Source organism: Podarcis tiliguerta, assembly GCF_965153285.1.
Source record: "Podarcis tiliguerta genome assembly, chromosome: 12".
Lineage (NCBI taxonomy): Eukaryota > Metazoa > Chordata > Lepidosauria > Squamata > Lacertidae > Podarcis > Podarcis tiliguerta.
In genome coordinates this window covers 45,815,186-45,830,513 of record NC_139545.1, presented here as the reverse complement: position 1 = coordinate 45,830,513, position 15,328 = coordinate 45,815,186, and the positions used below count along the sequence as shown (strand labels likewise).

General features: G+C 42.4%; 1 protein-coding gene across 28 annotated transcripts in view; it reads left to right on the top strand.

The window, feature by feature from the left end:
- Positions 1-15,115, top strand: part of ZMYND11 (zinc finger MYND-type containing 11) — a 101,333-nt gene extending 86,218 nt beyond the window's left edge. For 12 of the 28 annotated variants that reach the window (XM_083406406.1, XM_083406420.1, XM_083406402.1 and 9 more), the window contains 8 exons: positions 2,074-2,129; positions 2,922-2,999; positions 3,692-3,810; positions 4,400-4,607; positions 6,601-6,669; positions 7,859-8,131; positions 9,848-10,033; positions 12,220-15,115. In XM_083406406.1, coding sequence (XP_083262532.1) covers positions 2,074-2,129; positions 2,922-2,999; positions 3,692-3,810; positions 4,400-4,607; positions 6,601-6,669; positions 7,859-8,131; positions 9,848-10,033; positions 12,220-12,342 — 1,112 coding nt within the window. In that variant the 3' untranslated portion in view covers positions 12,343-15,115. Of the gene's footprint in view, positions 1-2,073; positions 2,130-2,921; positions 3,000-3,691; positions 3,811-4,399; positions 4,608-6,600; positions 6,670-7,552; positions 7,607-7,858; positions 8,132-9,847; positions 10,034-12,219 lie in introns of all 28 variants that reach the window. The other 16 variants (XM_083406409.1, XM_083406396.1, XM_083406393.1 and 13 more) reach the window with 2 other exon arrangements.
- The last annotated feature ends 213 nt before the right edge of the window (positions 15,116-15,328 follow it).

Here is a 15,328-nt window from a genome sequence, read left to right as displayed (position 1 = left end):
GGCAAATTAAGGCCTGGGGGCTGGATCAGGCCCAATTGCCTTCTCAGTTCGGCCCGTGGATGATCCGGGAATCAGCATGTTTTTACATGAGTAGAATGTGTCCTTTTATTTAAAATGTATCTCTGGGTTATTTGTGGGGCCTGCCTGGTGTTTTTACATGAGTAGAATGAGTGCTTTTATTTAAAATGCATCTCTGGGTTATTTGTGGGGCCTGCCTGGTGTTTTTACATGAGTAGAATGAGTGCTTTTATTTAAATGCATCTTTGGGTTAATTCTGGGGAATAGGAATTCGTTCTCCCCCCCCCCCCCAAAAAATATAGTCCAGCCCCCCACAAGGCCCGAGGGACAGTGGACTGGCCCCCTGCTGAAAAAGTTTCCTGACCCTTGGTCAAAACGAATCAGTGCGATAGGACCTTACATAAGCCGCACACCTCATAGGGTTGAGCCGAAATATTGCCTGAAATTTCAATTTCATTTCTGCTCCTTCGAAAGCATCAATTGCTTTCTATTGGGGCTATAGAATCTCCCAAGTTAGGTTCAAAGCAGACTGTGCTCCCCATCCCCAAGAGAGCTAACTAGTCCTGAGATAATCCAAAATGACCCCAGCTTGTGGGAGGAGGTCCCACAGGCCAACTCAGCTACAGATCAGTTGGCTTCCCTTTTATATATCTTGCAGAAGCTCTCCCAAGTCCCATGTGACTGGAGCAGGGTTTCTTGACTGTACAGCTATTTTGGCTGCCAAGTTGCCAAGTACTTCCAAATGTATATCCTTTAGGGTTTGCTTCTGTGCTTCACAGTCACACGCTCTGGAAACTGCTACCCTCAGAGCATCTTGAGAAAACACACGGGCATTTTCCCCCCAAGAAAGACTGCCTATTTATTGAGTAGGAATTTCTAGCTTGCCAAAAGAGCAACAGCAGCAGACATGAAAAATCAAAACGATAAATATTTGGCATGACCCTAGTTACAAATCTGAATGCATTATTTTACTCTCTGGCGTTGTCTCTTCCTCGCCAGTGTGCTTATCGGAAGTGCGTGTGCCGGAAGGATTAAATGTGGCTAGACCCACAGAGATCTCAAAAGCAAAAACACACCAACTGCCCTTTAGCTCCTCCAGAGACCAGCCTGCTCAGTTGAAATTTTAGCACATTACAAATTGAGAGAGCAGGTGTGCTGCAGGCAGACGTTTTCAGACATAATAGTTCTAGAGGACTTTTAGCAAGCCCAACTGCATAGTGCATGTACCAGGGAACAGAAAATAATAATAGTAATAATAATAATAATAATAATAATAATAATAATAATAATAATAATTAATAATAATTTTTTTTTTATACCCTGTCCATCTGGCTGAGTTTCCCCAGCCACTCTGGGCAGCTCCCAGTCAGGTGTTAAAAACAGTACAGCGTTAAATATTAAAAACTTCCCTAAATAGGGCTGCCTTCAGATGTCTTCTAAAGATAGGATAGCTGCTTATTTCCTTCACATATGAAGGGAGGGTGTTCCACAGGGCGGGCACCACTACCGAGAAGGCCCTCTGTCAGGTTCTCTGTAACCTCACTTCTCGCAATGAGGGAACAGCCAGAAGGCCCTCAGCACTGGACCTCAGTGTCCGGGCTGAACGATGGGGGTGGAGACTCTCCTTCAGGTATACAAGACCGAGGCCGTTTAGGGCTTTAAAGGTCAAACACCCCTTTCTCACCATAGTTGGATATATCACTGAGAGATTATACTCTGTCTGGCAAACACATCTGTTGTGTTCCCCACAGTAAAAAGACAAAATTCAGGAGGTCTGTAACAGGCACCTCAGATTCCCTAGTTCTATTGCGCGTTTACGAACGTGCCCTTCATGTGTAAATATTTGCTCTGGGGGGCTTTGGCCCATAGTCGTGGCAAATAGCACCAGTGCAAGAACTACAGAATTGTAGAGTTGTTGAGAAGCTCTGTGGAATCAGAACAGAAATTAGTAAATAGCCATTATAACTGTATCCATTTGGTTCTTCACGCTAATAAGAGATTGGTGGTTGTATGAAAAGTGTGCAAATACTTAGTTGTGTGTGCCTTTATTTGCAGCGGACAGTGAGCAAGCTGATATAGCCAGAATGCTTTACAAAGACACCTGCCACGAGGTGAGTAATATCCAGCAAGTAAGTTGGCTGGCAATGCTATTTGGTGTCAGGATAATTGCCTACCGGGTTCCATATGCTAAATGGTTCCATTTGGCTTGAAAGTTTTCCTGGAAATAGGTAAATCTTGTGCAACAGTTGATGCAATATCGAGAGCCCCAAGTGAGACGCTCTTTTGTGTTTTGTAAATATTTTCAGCTTTAAAAATACACCATGTCTTAGCAAGCTTCTTGGCTATTCTATCTTCCCCTATTACTGTGGACTTACATAGCTGCATTTTGAAAATCATGCAAACAGAAGAGGAAAAATGGATTTTATTTTTTATTCAGTTTGAGAGGTGGCTGATTAGTTAATGGAAAGAGACGGAATTAAAAGTGAAGTGTTTTAGCTTCTGGTTCATGCATTTGCACTCATCCAGATCAGAGATGTTTGACACCTGCTTCAAAAATTGAAGCCACTTTTTCATTTAATTAAAAAAAAACAGAGACATCTAAATAGAGTTAAACATTGTCAGCTGTTGCATTAGGGCTTCCATAGTCAAATTATTCTAGAGGGTAGGAAATGTTTTAAAGTTTGCTAATTATTCTCATATTCATGTCATAGTTTGTTTAAAAAAATTTGAAGTTTTTGGTTTTATACTCAGCACAAATAAAAGAGTGCTAAGGCCAAACATTTGCTTAGAGTGTACAGCTAGTATAATTTTGCAAAGGCAGAGACCACGTCAAAACCCCAGTCAAAAATATAATCATGCTAGAGAATATACTGTTGAGGCTTACAGATTGTTTCCTGTTTCAGCTGGATGAACTTCAGCTTTGCAAGAACTGTTTCTATTTATCGAACGCACGTCCCGACAATTGGTTTTGCTATCCTTGTGTAAGTTTTACTCTTCCAGTTTGCTTTTTCATGCTACTCATGATTAATTTTTCAGATTTGCTGCCACAATATATGGTGATGGCCAGCAGCTCAGATAACCTTTTAAAGAACATTATATTAAAAAAAACCAACACAAAACAAAACAAAACCCAAAGGTCTATTAATGGTTACCAGCTGTGATTGCAGAATGAAATCTCTGAGTACTAGATGATGGGAACACAAGCACCAGTTAAGCATTCAGATGTACAGGCTTGAAACTCGTTTTACACTTTTGATTCTAATCCTGCAACTCTGGCAAACCTGCACAGATTCCTAAGGGCACATGGAACATTTCCCATGCGCAAGAGAACAAAATGCTCAAGTGCCTGGAACTTCACATGTCGGTCAGCCTCTATTGGCATCAAATAACCTGGCATTTAGGTACAAACAAATTCTACTTAAATTTAAGCTAGGAACCTCAGATTTGCTGTGCCTGCAGCGAAAGGGATAGGGCATAATGATTTGGCATTGTGGTGTTAGGCTCACAAAGGTGAAATCTTATGGTTCCTGATGTCTTCTGTGTATAAGACAGATATAAGATAGTTCAGTACTATCATGAATGAGTTTCGTCTTGATTCTGCAGTTGAGTGTCATACTTTTAAGTCCCATAGCCAGCCATCATTCTACAACTTACATCTTTCTTTAATTTCTAGATACCCAATCATGAGCTGGTTTGGGCTAAAATGAAAGGTTTTGGATTCTGGCCTGCCAAAGTCATGCAGAAAGAGGACAATCAGGTGGACGTTCGCTTTTTTGGTCACCACCACCAAAGGTATGTTCATATCTGCAGCTTCTGATGAGCCTACCTCTTTGTTTCTTAAGGTCCAGGTGAAAAAAATAATAATTACAAGCCACATAGACCATGTTTTGTTTTCCCTAACTCACTTGATTTTAGAAAAGATATGAGGGACTGTCCAGTGACTCACAAGAAATTTCATTTTCAGAATTGCTGCAGGGATGCTCTCTAACATATTTTAGATAAAAGAATGAGACAAAGTCTGCCTGACTCATTTCTTCAAATAGCAATCTGAATAAAAGATTGGTACTTACAGTTGTAAGGCATTTTAGACATGTGCAAAATGGGATGAGGTCAGAACCACATACAAATAAAAATATCCTAATTTAAGGAGGTGTTGTTGTTTTTTAAAAAAATCCATATTACAGCAGTCCGCGGGCAGGTAGGGGTCTCCTGTAACAAAAGACTGTAAGGTATCTTCCCTTATGATAATTAATGTATAGACTTTCAGTATGAAAAAAAATACTACTTTAGGAACTGTGCCCTAGCTAGTTTCAAGAGGTGTGCATAAATCAAAGATGCAGCTGAGCTTTCTTAAGAATGTCTTTTAATTTACATTGTCCAGGGCCTGGATTCCTTCAGAAAATATTCAAGAGATCACAGTTAATATACATCGGCTGCATGTAAAACGTAGCATGGGCTGGAAAAAAGCGTGCGATGAGCTGGAACTACACCAGCGCTTCCTTCGAGACGGCAGGTTCTGGAAATCAAAGAACGAGGATAAAGGGGAGGAGGAGGCCGAATCCAGCATCTCTTCCACCAGCAATGAGCAGGTGAGGCCTCCTGGAAAATCAGCCTTGCAGGTAAAGGCTGACTTTCCGTGGAATCGTGCACAAAGTTAGGCTGTTCTTTTGAGTCTGCTTTCTCACCGAGCGTTTTCCTGCTTTGAGTAAGTAAGACAAATTCTCCACCTGCTGTTATTCCTCGGAAACACTCTGTACTTCGTACTAAGAATGATAATCTATAAAGTTTGTTCCTGGCATCCTGGTTCTCCAAGAATGTTTTTGAGCAAGGAATGAAAAGATAGGCGTGCACAGGCTTTCAGGTTTCCGCTGCAGACTAGAAACCAGAAGCAAGGTGGCTGTCGTTCAGTGGTAGAAGATTGCTCTGCAGTTAGTAGGTTCCAGGTTCACTCCCTGGAATTTCCCATTAGAATCATAGAATTGTTGGAAGGGACCCTGAGTGTATTCATAGTCCAACCCCTTGCAGTGCAGGAATTCTGCCTACAGCCGTCCCTGGATAGGCTTGAACCACCAACCTTCTGGTTAACAGCCAGATGCACTAACCCATTACGCCACCTAAGGCCTGGAAATGTCTCCTGTCTGAAACCCTGAAGAGCCACCGCAAGTCTGTGTAGACAATACTGTGCCAGATGAGCCGAAAGCTGATATGATCTGGTTTCCTGTTTTTGCATGATAGACGTTATTTGGTTGCATGTCAGTCCTGTGAACATGTCCTGCTAATGGTGTGTAAAACATGCATTGATGGCTGTATTAACGAAATTCTGTTCCCCTTTGTTTTGTATTTATGAGCCTGTTTATGCAGTGCTGATTCCCCCCCAGCCCCACTCAGTCATGAACTTGGGAAACTTAAATGTGATCCTTCTACCTATTGGACAGCTGCAACCATTTCATTTGTTGCGCCCGTGCAATTTAATGCTGCTGCAGTCGTGGCACTAACAGCAGCTGCCTCTGTGTCAACAGCAGGGTTGGATTTTTTAATTCCTCTGCAAGGACATGTTACCCAGAGGGATATAAGCATGAGTTGTTTGTTATCTGTAGGGCAGTTCATTCAAAACAAAGGTGAATGGCTGCACGTATTCCTAATCTGCATTGCAGTTTTGATCAATAATCTCTGAATGTTGGCACGGCTGTCAGTTTGTGGATTCCAGCCTCTTAATTGAGGTTCTGGGGCAGTGGTTCCCGCACTGTTTAAAAGCTAAATGATTGTCAGTGAAAGCAAAGTCACAAAACATATTTTATGCCCCCCCCCCCACCGCAAATATGCCATATTCTTACGGATTTACAGTTTATTTAGTAGTCTGTTTCTTGTTGGATTCAGATGAAGTTTGAGATTTTATTTGGTTTGATTTGGTTTCAGGTTTTGTACTCTTTGTGGCCTAGCATGGATGAAGTTAATACCTACTCTGCTCTGAATCTCTCCCTCATTTATCCTGATTTTATTATGTAACCAAATTTCAGTGTGCCTCCAATCTGTGCTCTTGGAAGGAAACTCCAAGTTGCTTTGAAGATGGGCTTTCCCAGATGCTCTAAAAAAAGGCTTCCCAAACTTGGGTTTCCAGCTGTTTTTGGACTACAGTTCCCATCATCCCTGACCACTGGTCCTGCTAGGTAGGGATGATGGGAGTTGTAGTCCAAAAACAGCTGGAAACCCAAGTTTGGGAAACCCTGCTCTTAAAGTTTATGGCCATATGATAGCTTAATAACTGAGGCAATGTCACCATGAGATCTAGTTACATCCTTGCTGTTCAAACACGCTTGCTTGGTTAGCACTGTATCCTTCTTGGGGGCTTTTCAAAGGCTTGATATTCTTTTAGCTTGCTTTACGTAGTTCAGCATATAGAAATAAATTAATTGGTATTAATGAACCGTTTATTTTGTAGGTTGTGTTTTTATATATAGTTAGTCAACTTTTTTTTTTTAGAGAGAAATAAAAGTAAAATACTCATTACTTATCAGCAATTCTGAATTAGTGTTTTATGGCATTTGAATTAATACTATATTGTTTTTTCAACAATATCTCCAGCTAAAGGTTACTCAGGAACCAAGGGCAAAGAAAGGAAGACGTAATCAAAGCGTGGAACCCAAAAAGGAAGTAAGAAACAGCAAATTTGGTACATGCACCTATGCATAAGGCAGGAAAAAAAAATTCCGAGAGGCATCCTTTCTTTCTTATCATTCACAAATTCAGTTTATACTCCATTACTATTGACTGTGTGAATGTCAGAAGAGTGATTGCCATTTTTTTAAAAGAGTGCATTACTGTTCCAAATTACTGCTTGAAGCTGTCTTACCTATTTGGACCAAGTTCTCCAATCTGGATCTTTTAAATGCAGTTCTATGTAAATAAATTGTGCTCTCATTTCATTAAGGATTGATTGCTAAAAGTGACACCCGCTTGTTCTGTCACTTAAGTGACTGGAAAGCTCAAAATTCCACAACGTCAAGTCCCGTGGCCTGGGGCAGATGTAACACTGCCAATCTCTTAACCGCAGTTAGGAGATGGAGAGCACTCTCTCTTGCCTTCTTCCGTGCAAATTCCTCCTTGCTTCCCTTGTTTGCCTTAACCATGGTTTAGCATTGCATCTGTGCCAACTTTCATTGTACATAACCAGGGCTCCCGCCTTAAGCAGAGTTTGGGAAGGGAGGGAAAGTGTGTACACTAACCTGCAGCCTGCTTCCTATCTCATGGCCAGTGTTACATCTGCCCCAACCTGTAGAGCCAAAGTCAAGAGACACCTAGTCTCTGGTTCTGTAAACCTGCAGCCCTTATTCTGTGTGTGTAGTAATACTCATTCATTCATTCATTCATTCATTTTCACCTCATTCTTCAACCAAACAAGGCTCAGAGGGGGTTACTAAGGGGTCTACTAATCATACAGTCCCTGCCCTCAGGCTTACAATCTAAAAGACACAACACAGAAGGAAAGAGCACTGAGAAGGGAAGAGGGGAAAAAACCAAAGTCTCTGTTTCTTAGTTACAGAATTCTTGTAATGATCAGCTGGGACTGAAAGATTTCAAGGAGAAGCTGGCAAGTTAATCCATTTCTATGCTAGATGTGTTTTCTCCCCCTCCTTATTAGGTAGTTTTGCAGCACTGGCATGGTCACCTGTGTTCTTGTTGTAGTGCTGTAATACTATATAGCATTGCTCCTTTTGCCTTCAGGTGTGTTTGGACCTGATTTGCACATTGCTTCAATGTCTTCCCACTCTGTATATCTGAAACCCAGATGATTACGTCTCCACTGGTGATTAAGAGGAGTCGTTTTGTTGGTTTCCCCCAGGAGCCGGAGCCTGAGACGGAAGCAGTTAGTTCGAGCCAGGAAATCCCCACAATGCCTCAGCCCATTGAAAAAGTTTCTGTGTCAACCCAGACAAAGAAGTTAAGTGCCTCTTCTCCAAAAATGCTGCATCGGAGCACCCAGACCAATAACGACGGAGTATGTCAAAACATGTGCCATGACAAATACACCAAAATCTTCAGCGACTTCAAAGAAAGGTTCAAGGCTGATCATAAGAGGGAGACGGAGAGGGTGGTGCGAGAAGCTCTTGAGAAGGTAATTCTGACCCCAGGGAAGGAGTTAATATTGTATACCATCCTCAAATTTCACACCACCGTGTCTCAGTTTCCCCCTTCCTTCAGAGTGTACTTATTGTTCCACATAGGGGTGATAACCCCGGTTGATCCCTTCCCAGGTAAACTCTTCTAAAAGCAAAGGCTGTTGGGGAAGCGTCCCTGGCCTCAAGCCCTGTGGGAGCAGTACAGGACCACCACCTGTAGGGGGGGACATTGGTGTGTAGAATGTGAGCTGGTTTAAATGTTGCTTCAGCCACACGTGTTGCTCCCAATGTGACTTAAGGCCAGCGGGGTGCCTTCCCGGTGTTTTTGGGACTACAGTTCCCATCAGCCCAACCAGCATGGCCAGCTATCAAGGGTGATTGGAATTGGAGTCCAGCAACATCTGAAGGGCACCACGTTGGCTGCGTGGTAGAAACATGGCACACCAGTGAGAAATGCCTTGCCTTGTATGGCTTTTGTAAGGCATGCTAAGGTGGAAGAGAATCACTATATAAATTATTTTTGTTACTGTACTAGTCCAGGGGTGAGGAAACGCCAGCTTGCAAGCTACTCTTGGCCTTCCAGGGATTCCAGGTTGGCCAACAAAACCATTTTCCTCCAAACCAGACCCACCTGTCCACCAGCTGATGTCCCTGGGGTAGCATCAACTGACTAGTAGCAGGGCAGGGTTTGATCCTGCTGGGGGCTGCTTCAGTGTGTTCTGTGCTGCTGAAGCAAGACCCATTGCAGGCAGCAAGGTAGAAGCTTCTCATCAGCTGGTGAACCGACGGTCGAGTCCTGCTGGTGCTGCTTTGCCAGCGCCTTCCCCGAGGGAAAGCCAAATCAGGCCCCTTTGACAGGTGGGTCTTCCCCACCCACTTGCCAAAGTTGGCCCATGGGAATGGGAAGAGGAAGATCGGGGGTTCCCCACCTCTGCTGCATTAGAACCCATAAAGTCGGGCAAACACCCATACGAAGGAGTAGCCTGGGATTTAAAAGGAACAGAAGCAGGGACGTCAGGAAGAGAACAATCTTTGTTGAGGATGTTGATTAATTCTAATCCTCAAAGCAGTTTGTTATTTAAAAAAAATCCTGTGCAAGACATTACATGATGTTACAGCTGGCTTCTCAATCAACAAAGATTTCAAAGAGGAGTGTTTTCCTTTGCTTTTAATGAGATTGCGTCTGCACCTGGTTGTGCCATGGGTGTTGCAGCCTGAGACAGAACATATACATCTTCTAAACTGGAGCAATGCGGCAGCATCAGCCGTGATGCATTACACGTGCCAAAAACACAGCTGTGGCACTTGCCTGGATTTCGGGCTGCGCAGATCAGTTGGTGCAGCTGCTCTGTGCCTTTTGCCCCAGCCTGGCGAAATCCCAAGGGTTTTTTTTGTTGAGGCAGATCCAACACACTTGATCCCTACAAGCCACTTGGCAGCTTTGCTCCAGCGCCCAGGCCGATGCCTGCGACTCCAAACGGCAGCCGAGGAGAACTGCCAAGAATAGTGCTAGCTCATCTAGAGGAAAGTGGGCACAGTGTGAATCAGAAGGGGTGATGTGGGGTCAATTCCATGTTGGAAAGCAGCTGGCAATGTGGAGTGTTACCTGTTGCAAGTCGGGGGGGGGGGGTTGTGTGTGGTGTGTGGTGGGGTGTTTGTGAAAACTGCTATGTCCATTCACCTGCTCACCTGCTTCTTTGCCCCCCGCCCAGCTGCGTACAGATATGGAGGAGGAAAAAAGGCAGGCTGTGAACAAAGCTGTTGCAAACATGCAGACAGAGTGCGACAGGAAGACGAAGCAGGTGAAGGAGAAGTGCAAAGAGGAGTTTTTAGAAGAGGTTAAGAAGCTAGCCAGCCAGCACAAGCAACTGATTTCCCAGACCAAGAAGAAGCAGTGGGTAAGCAGCGCTGGCTACAAATCACTAACTATTGCATGCAGGCAGCGTCATCATCAGGGCGGGCGGACGGACGGACAGACGGTGGCCTGTTTTGTGGCCTTATTTCCACAGTAGCAATGGGGAGCATGGAAGGGCCTTTTCTTTTCTCCATCATCTCTGCAGGAGTCATCGTTTGCTCCCCCTTTTTCCGTGATGCAGCACTTCCTTTTCCTCCCTGCACACGTGCCATGGTTGAAAGAGATTGTTCCCTTTGTTAAGCATTGTCACGCTTTGCGCAATTATCACGACACACAGGAAGGGTTGCAAAGCCTGGCATTTTCAGCCCTTTGCAACCCTCCCCTGCTTTTCCTTTGTGCCCCTGACGCCGGAGGTGCAACGGAGTGCAAATGCCACCCAAGCCTCTGGTGCCCCCTACATACATCACCAGTTGCACCCCCTTGAGACCTCAGCAAGCCTCCCAACCCCTCTGTCCTTAGATCTTCTTCTGTGAGGAGGAGGGAGGTGGTGACAGGTGGCCCTGGTGAGCTGCACCAGTTCATTTTTTTTCTTTTTTAAATATATCTTTATTAATTTAAAATAAATACATTTATGAGAAAACAGACGTACAAACAAGTAAACAATCAATCAAACAAATAACAGAAAAATCAAACAAACCACCACACTATAAGATACAAGAAGATTAATAGAATTATCATCATATATACTCCTGATACTGAACACAATTATAAAACTTATAGAGAAGAAATTTAAAACTGACTTCCAGTTAATCTCACTGTACTTTATCTGTCCATTACTTTATACCGCACGGTTACATATTTCTTATATAATTTCTTATATATTTTATATATCTTATATAATTTACCTCCCTACGAACTTTTATTCATACAATACAGGGATCAATTTTATTAAGCATTTTGCCAAAAGAAATAGGGAAATCGAAAAGAACATTGTTCACGTATGGAATAACGGCGGCCAGAATTTTAGTAGCAAGGAATTGGAAAAACACAACAATACCCAACACAGAAGATTGGCAAATCCTAATGGTAGAATATCTGCAGCTACAGCGACAGGAAGAGTAAGAGTCCAACCAAAACAGAGCTGCAGCAGTTCAGTCGCCAGAGGCCAAGGCAGCTCTATTCTGGCCGCCTGCTCTCCTGGAGCATCATTCTGTTGCAGAGCAGGATGGCTGCTATGGACCTGGGGGTCATCCCTGGCCTTGCTGGCTGGGGCTGATGGGAGTAGGAGCCCAGTGACACCTGCAGGGTCCCAGAGCCCCCTCCTCCATAGTAAACAGTCCCCTTGCTTAGACCTACAGCTGAAACCTGGGCAGGTGGTGCATGGCTTTTCTGGCGCTTGGGCCTTTGTTCCATGGGGGGCTTGCTTGCCCCATTCCCTGCCTATTTTCAGCTACCTGTCTAAGCTTCTGCTATTCCGCATCTTGACACCGCTTGACCTGCTTGGCTGCTGCTATCCTTGCTTCTTTGTTGTGGAGGATGCTTTCTTTTGATGCTGTTCGGCTGCTTTTTGCTGTTTTTATTCTTTTGTTGGCAACGATCCCTTTTAAAGAAAAAATTGTTTGGGTGTGTCATTTGTTGTTAGCCGCCGTGGAGTACCGCATGGGTGGAAAGGCGGGATAAAAATGTCTAAATTGAAAATACTAAGATGGGGAGCAGTCATGAAATGTAGAAACCCAGTCCACTGTCTGATGCCTGTTAAAAGTCATCCTCTGCCACGTTAGATTATATTAGTTTAGGTCTGCCCTCAATCTATGAACGATCAAAGGCCATCAGCATTGTCATGCATGTCTGTTACTTGGTGGTTTGCAAGTGTGAACAACACAGAACAAACCCTCTATCCCACCTTGAACAAAACAAAACAAAACTGCTTTCAGAGGTGCCAGTTCACTGATTGATTTGCAAGTCACCAAGGGATGCATTGTGAGTCAGCCCTAAATCTGGATCCGAACCCAGTGCCACCAGATGGAACTGGTGGGCCGGTTTCAAACTTGCATTTTTTTCCAGAAACCAAATAGCATCAGCAGTTGTTGTTGTTGTTGTTGTTTTTTTTGGGGGGGAGGCAGGTCCTGGACTGACAAGCAGCTGCCAGATGAGCAATAGGCACCAAGGAGAAGCCGCTTGCCTAAATTTCACTTGACTGTTTTTGCTATTTTCCTTTCTCCCCCTCAGTGCTACAACTGTGAAGAGGAGGCCATGTATCACTGCTGCTGGAACACTTCCTATTGCTCCATCAAGTGTCAGCAGGAACATTGGCATGCTGAGCACAAACGCACCTGCCGCAGGAAAAGATGAGAGCCCCCTTTCTCCGCGAAGGAATCGCCCCAGTGCAGTGCTATCCTCTGACACAGCAGGTTTTTTTGGGTTTCGTTTCATTTCTAAAGTTTGTTTCCCAAGGGGTCGGAATTGTTGATTAGAATTCGTTCCCCCTCTTCTACTTTCCCCCTCTCTTTTTTTTTCTTCCCCCTACCAGCCTTTAAAACACTTTTTTCATAAAGAACTTTTTGCACAGTTAAAATTTTCAGTCTTGTGTTTTAACGCTCCTCTCAAAAATCCCCTCTTTTCCTCCCTCCCCCCCTTTTTCCTTTTGTCAGTAAGGCAATTTGAATCCCAGCCTTGGAGCACACTGCTTCTTCTACTTTTTTCTTTTCTTTTCTTTGTAATTGTTAACCTAGACAATTTGTTGGGTTTTCAGCAAATTTAAAAAAAATAAAAATGAAAGCGAAGTTTTTAGGTTTCGTAGAGACGAAGAAATATAATGACAGGAACATTTTAAAGAGATCTGAATGTAAGACATTTAAAACTGCTTAGAAAGAAAGAAAAAGCATACTACCTTGATGTAACATTTACCTGTTAATCACACGAGCTGGTTTTGTTCAGCTTAATTTACTGTTTAAAGGCATTATCTGTTGGTTTGTGCCAGTGGGTATATGACTGAATTTTGGGAACAGGGTTGACACAGCAGGTACTAGTCCTGCATATTTTTTCTTAAAACGATTTCCCCCCAGTTGTGTTTTGTTTCACTATTATTATTTTTTTTTTTCAATATATAGCTTTTATAACAAAAAAAATATTAGCTTTGATCTTATTGCTTAAAAAAAAAATCACAGGGGACTAGGGTAGCCTTTTTGCTGAGCTGGATCTTAGAAAAATAATAATATTTAAATTTTAAATTTTTGCACATTTCATCCTCCTTCCAACATGAATGCTTGTAAAAAGGAAGCCAAAAAAGAAAAGATTTGGGGGGAAAGACACCCAATTTTGCATCGTTAGTCACATATGGAGCTAAAAGGATGAAGCATAAGTAGAAAACTGGCTTAATAATTTGTCCCCTTACAATCCCCCATTCTGCACAGTTCCCCACCATATGGAATGTTATTTGACTGCCCGTTAATCTACAATTACTAACTCAACAGTAAATTAATTAAAGACGGGGGATGGGGGAAGCACTTAAGTTTCACAGAAGCAGTTATGTCTGTAATAATTGGTTATCGCCATCTCTATACTTAGAATGAAGAATAATGCATGTTACTTTTCCTGTATTAAAAGATGCTGTGATTTGTAAAAAGTTTGTCTTTTGCGGAATGTCTGGATTAAGAAGCGTTACCAATAGGAATGGATCGATAGTTGAAAACTGATTTCCCTCCTTCCTTTTTGTTTTGTTTTATGTATAGGTATATATATATACACACATATATATACATATATATATATATAAATTGCATCCATGTTCAGAGACAATTTTTAATAATAGGTGTAAAGTTTATTTAACCAACTTTTTTTCAAAGCTTCTCACCGTTTTAGGGGTTCTTTCAAAAAGGTGGTCTTAGACTTGACTAATGCCCATTAAACTTCTTTTTTTCCCCCCTTCAAGGTAGAAAAATAATTTGTAAATATTTATTTAGCTCTTGGATATTTATTGAAAGCGGTAACACAATGGCAATGGAAGAAACGGGAGGAAAAAGCTCTCTTAGTTTTCTCTGGGTGTTGTCAGGGCCAGTAGGTAGATGAAGCTCATGCAAAGCCTTCTGTGATCTTCACTGCAACTGAAAATCATAAGAGATACAGCGGTGACAGGAATAGATACTACCAGATAATTTCCAAGTTGCTGTTACCACCACTGAAATCAGGTATGGTAGTAAGATGGGCGTATTTCCCCCCTGATTCAGAGATATTTGCACATGCAAATAGTATGCATGTACGATCTTTTACAGGCAAAAATTGCCTCATTCATATATGCAGAGGAGGAGGAGTTCTTGTCAGTCTGATTCCTTCGCCCAGATGAATGGGGAAATTGTGGAGGTCCAGGAACACCTTATAAGCATCAGGGCCTCTGCCATTAGAAAAGGTTGCTATAGGTTTGTGTGGGCACCTGTACCAGCTTTATCTTAGTGACCTCCCATCCTTTAGAAAATGAGCTTGCGTTGCAACTATAAAGGAAGTTTCACCACTATTTTGAGTTCAACTCAGAAGCGCCCTTTGATTATTTTACGATTTTTCCATGGGGAAAAAAAACACCACAAAATAAACTTCGGTCCAGCCCTATAAAAAGCAAGTTTTTGTGTGAAAACTCTTCTTTTTTCCCCTCTCTCTTTTTTTTTCTTTTGGTGTAAAATCATTCCAAGATATGTAATATTTAACTGATAGCTGCATGAAAGTACGATTCGTGTTCTTTTTGGGGTTTTCTTTTCCTCCTTTTTTTGTCTCTGTTGACACGGTTGCACATTTTCAAGTTACTACAGTGTGAAAACTGTGTTTCCTTTTTTATATAAAAAAAAATCAGAAAAAGAACAAAAAAAATTGTGGCCTGGTTTTTGTATAAGTTTTAGGGGGGGAAATATAATTGTTTTAGGAATCTTGATTTGAAATAAAAATATTTCCCCCCCTGCAAATCATAAAGCTATATTAAAGTGTTGAGCTTAGCCACTATGCACATTGTAATTTACTCATTGTGGCTGTCCAGTTCTATGCTGCATTCTGGCATTTTGTAAGCTGCTCTGACTAGCAATATATAGAGTCATTAAATGTGTTAACATTGGTTAATAAATGTATTTGAAAAGGCAACAAACGCTTTGTGGTTTTCCCTCTTAATGTTACTACGCTTGGCCTCTCGGAACGCATTGCACCACCCATAATCCACACTATTAGCACAGCCTTAATTCACATTCATGTTTATTCCATTTTCACCGTCGGTGGAGGAGTCTGGGCTCAAGATTAGCCTGGTCATTTTGCAAACTTATTACAGAACCAAGAGTTGTTGTAGTACAGTGGTACCTCGGGT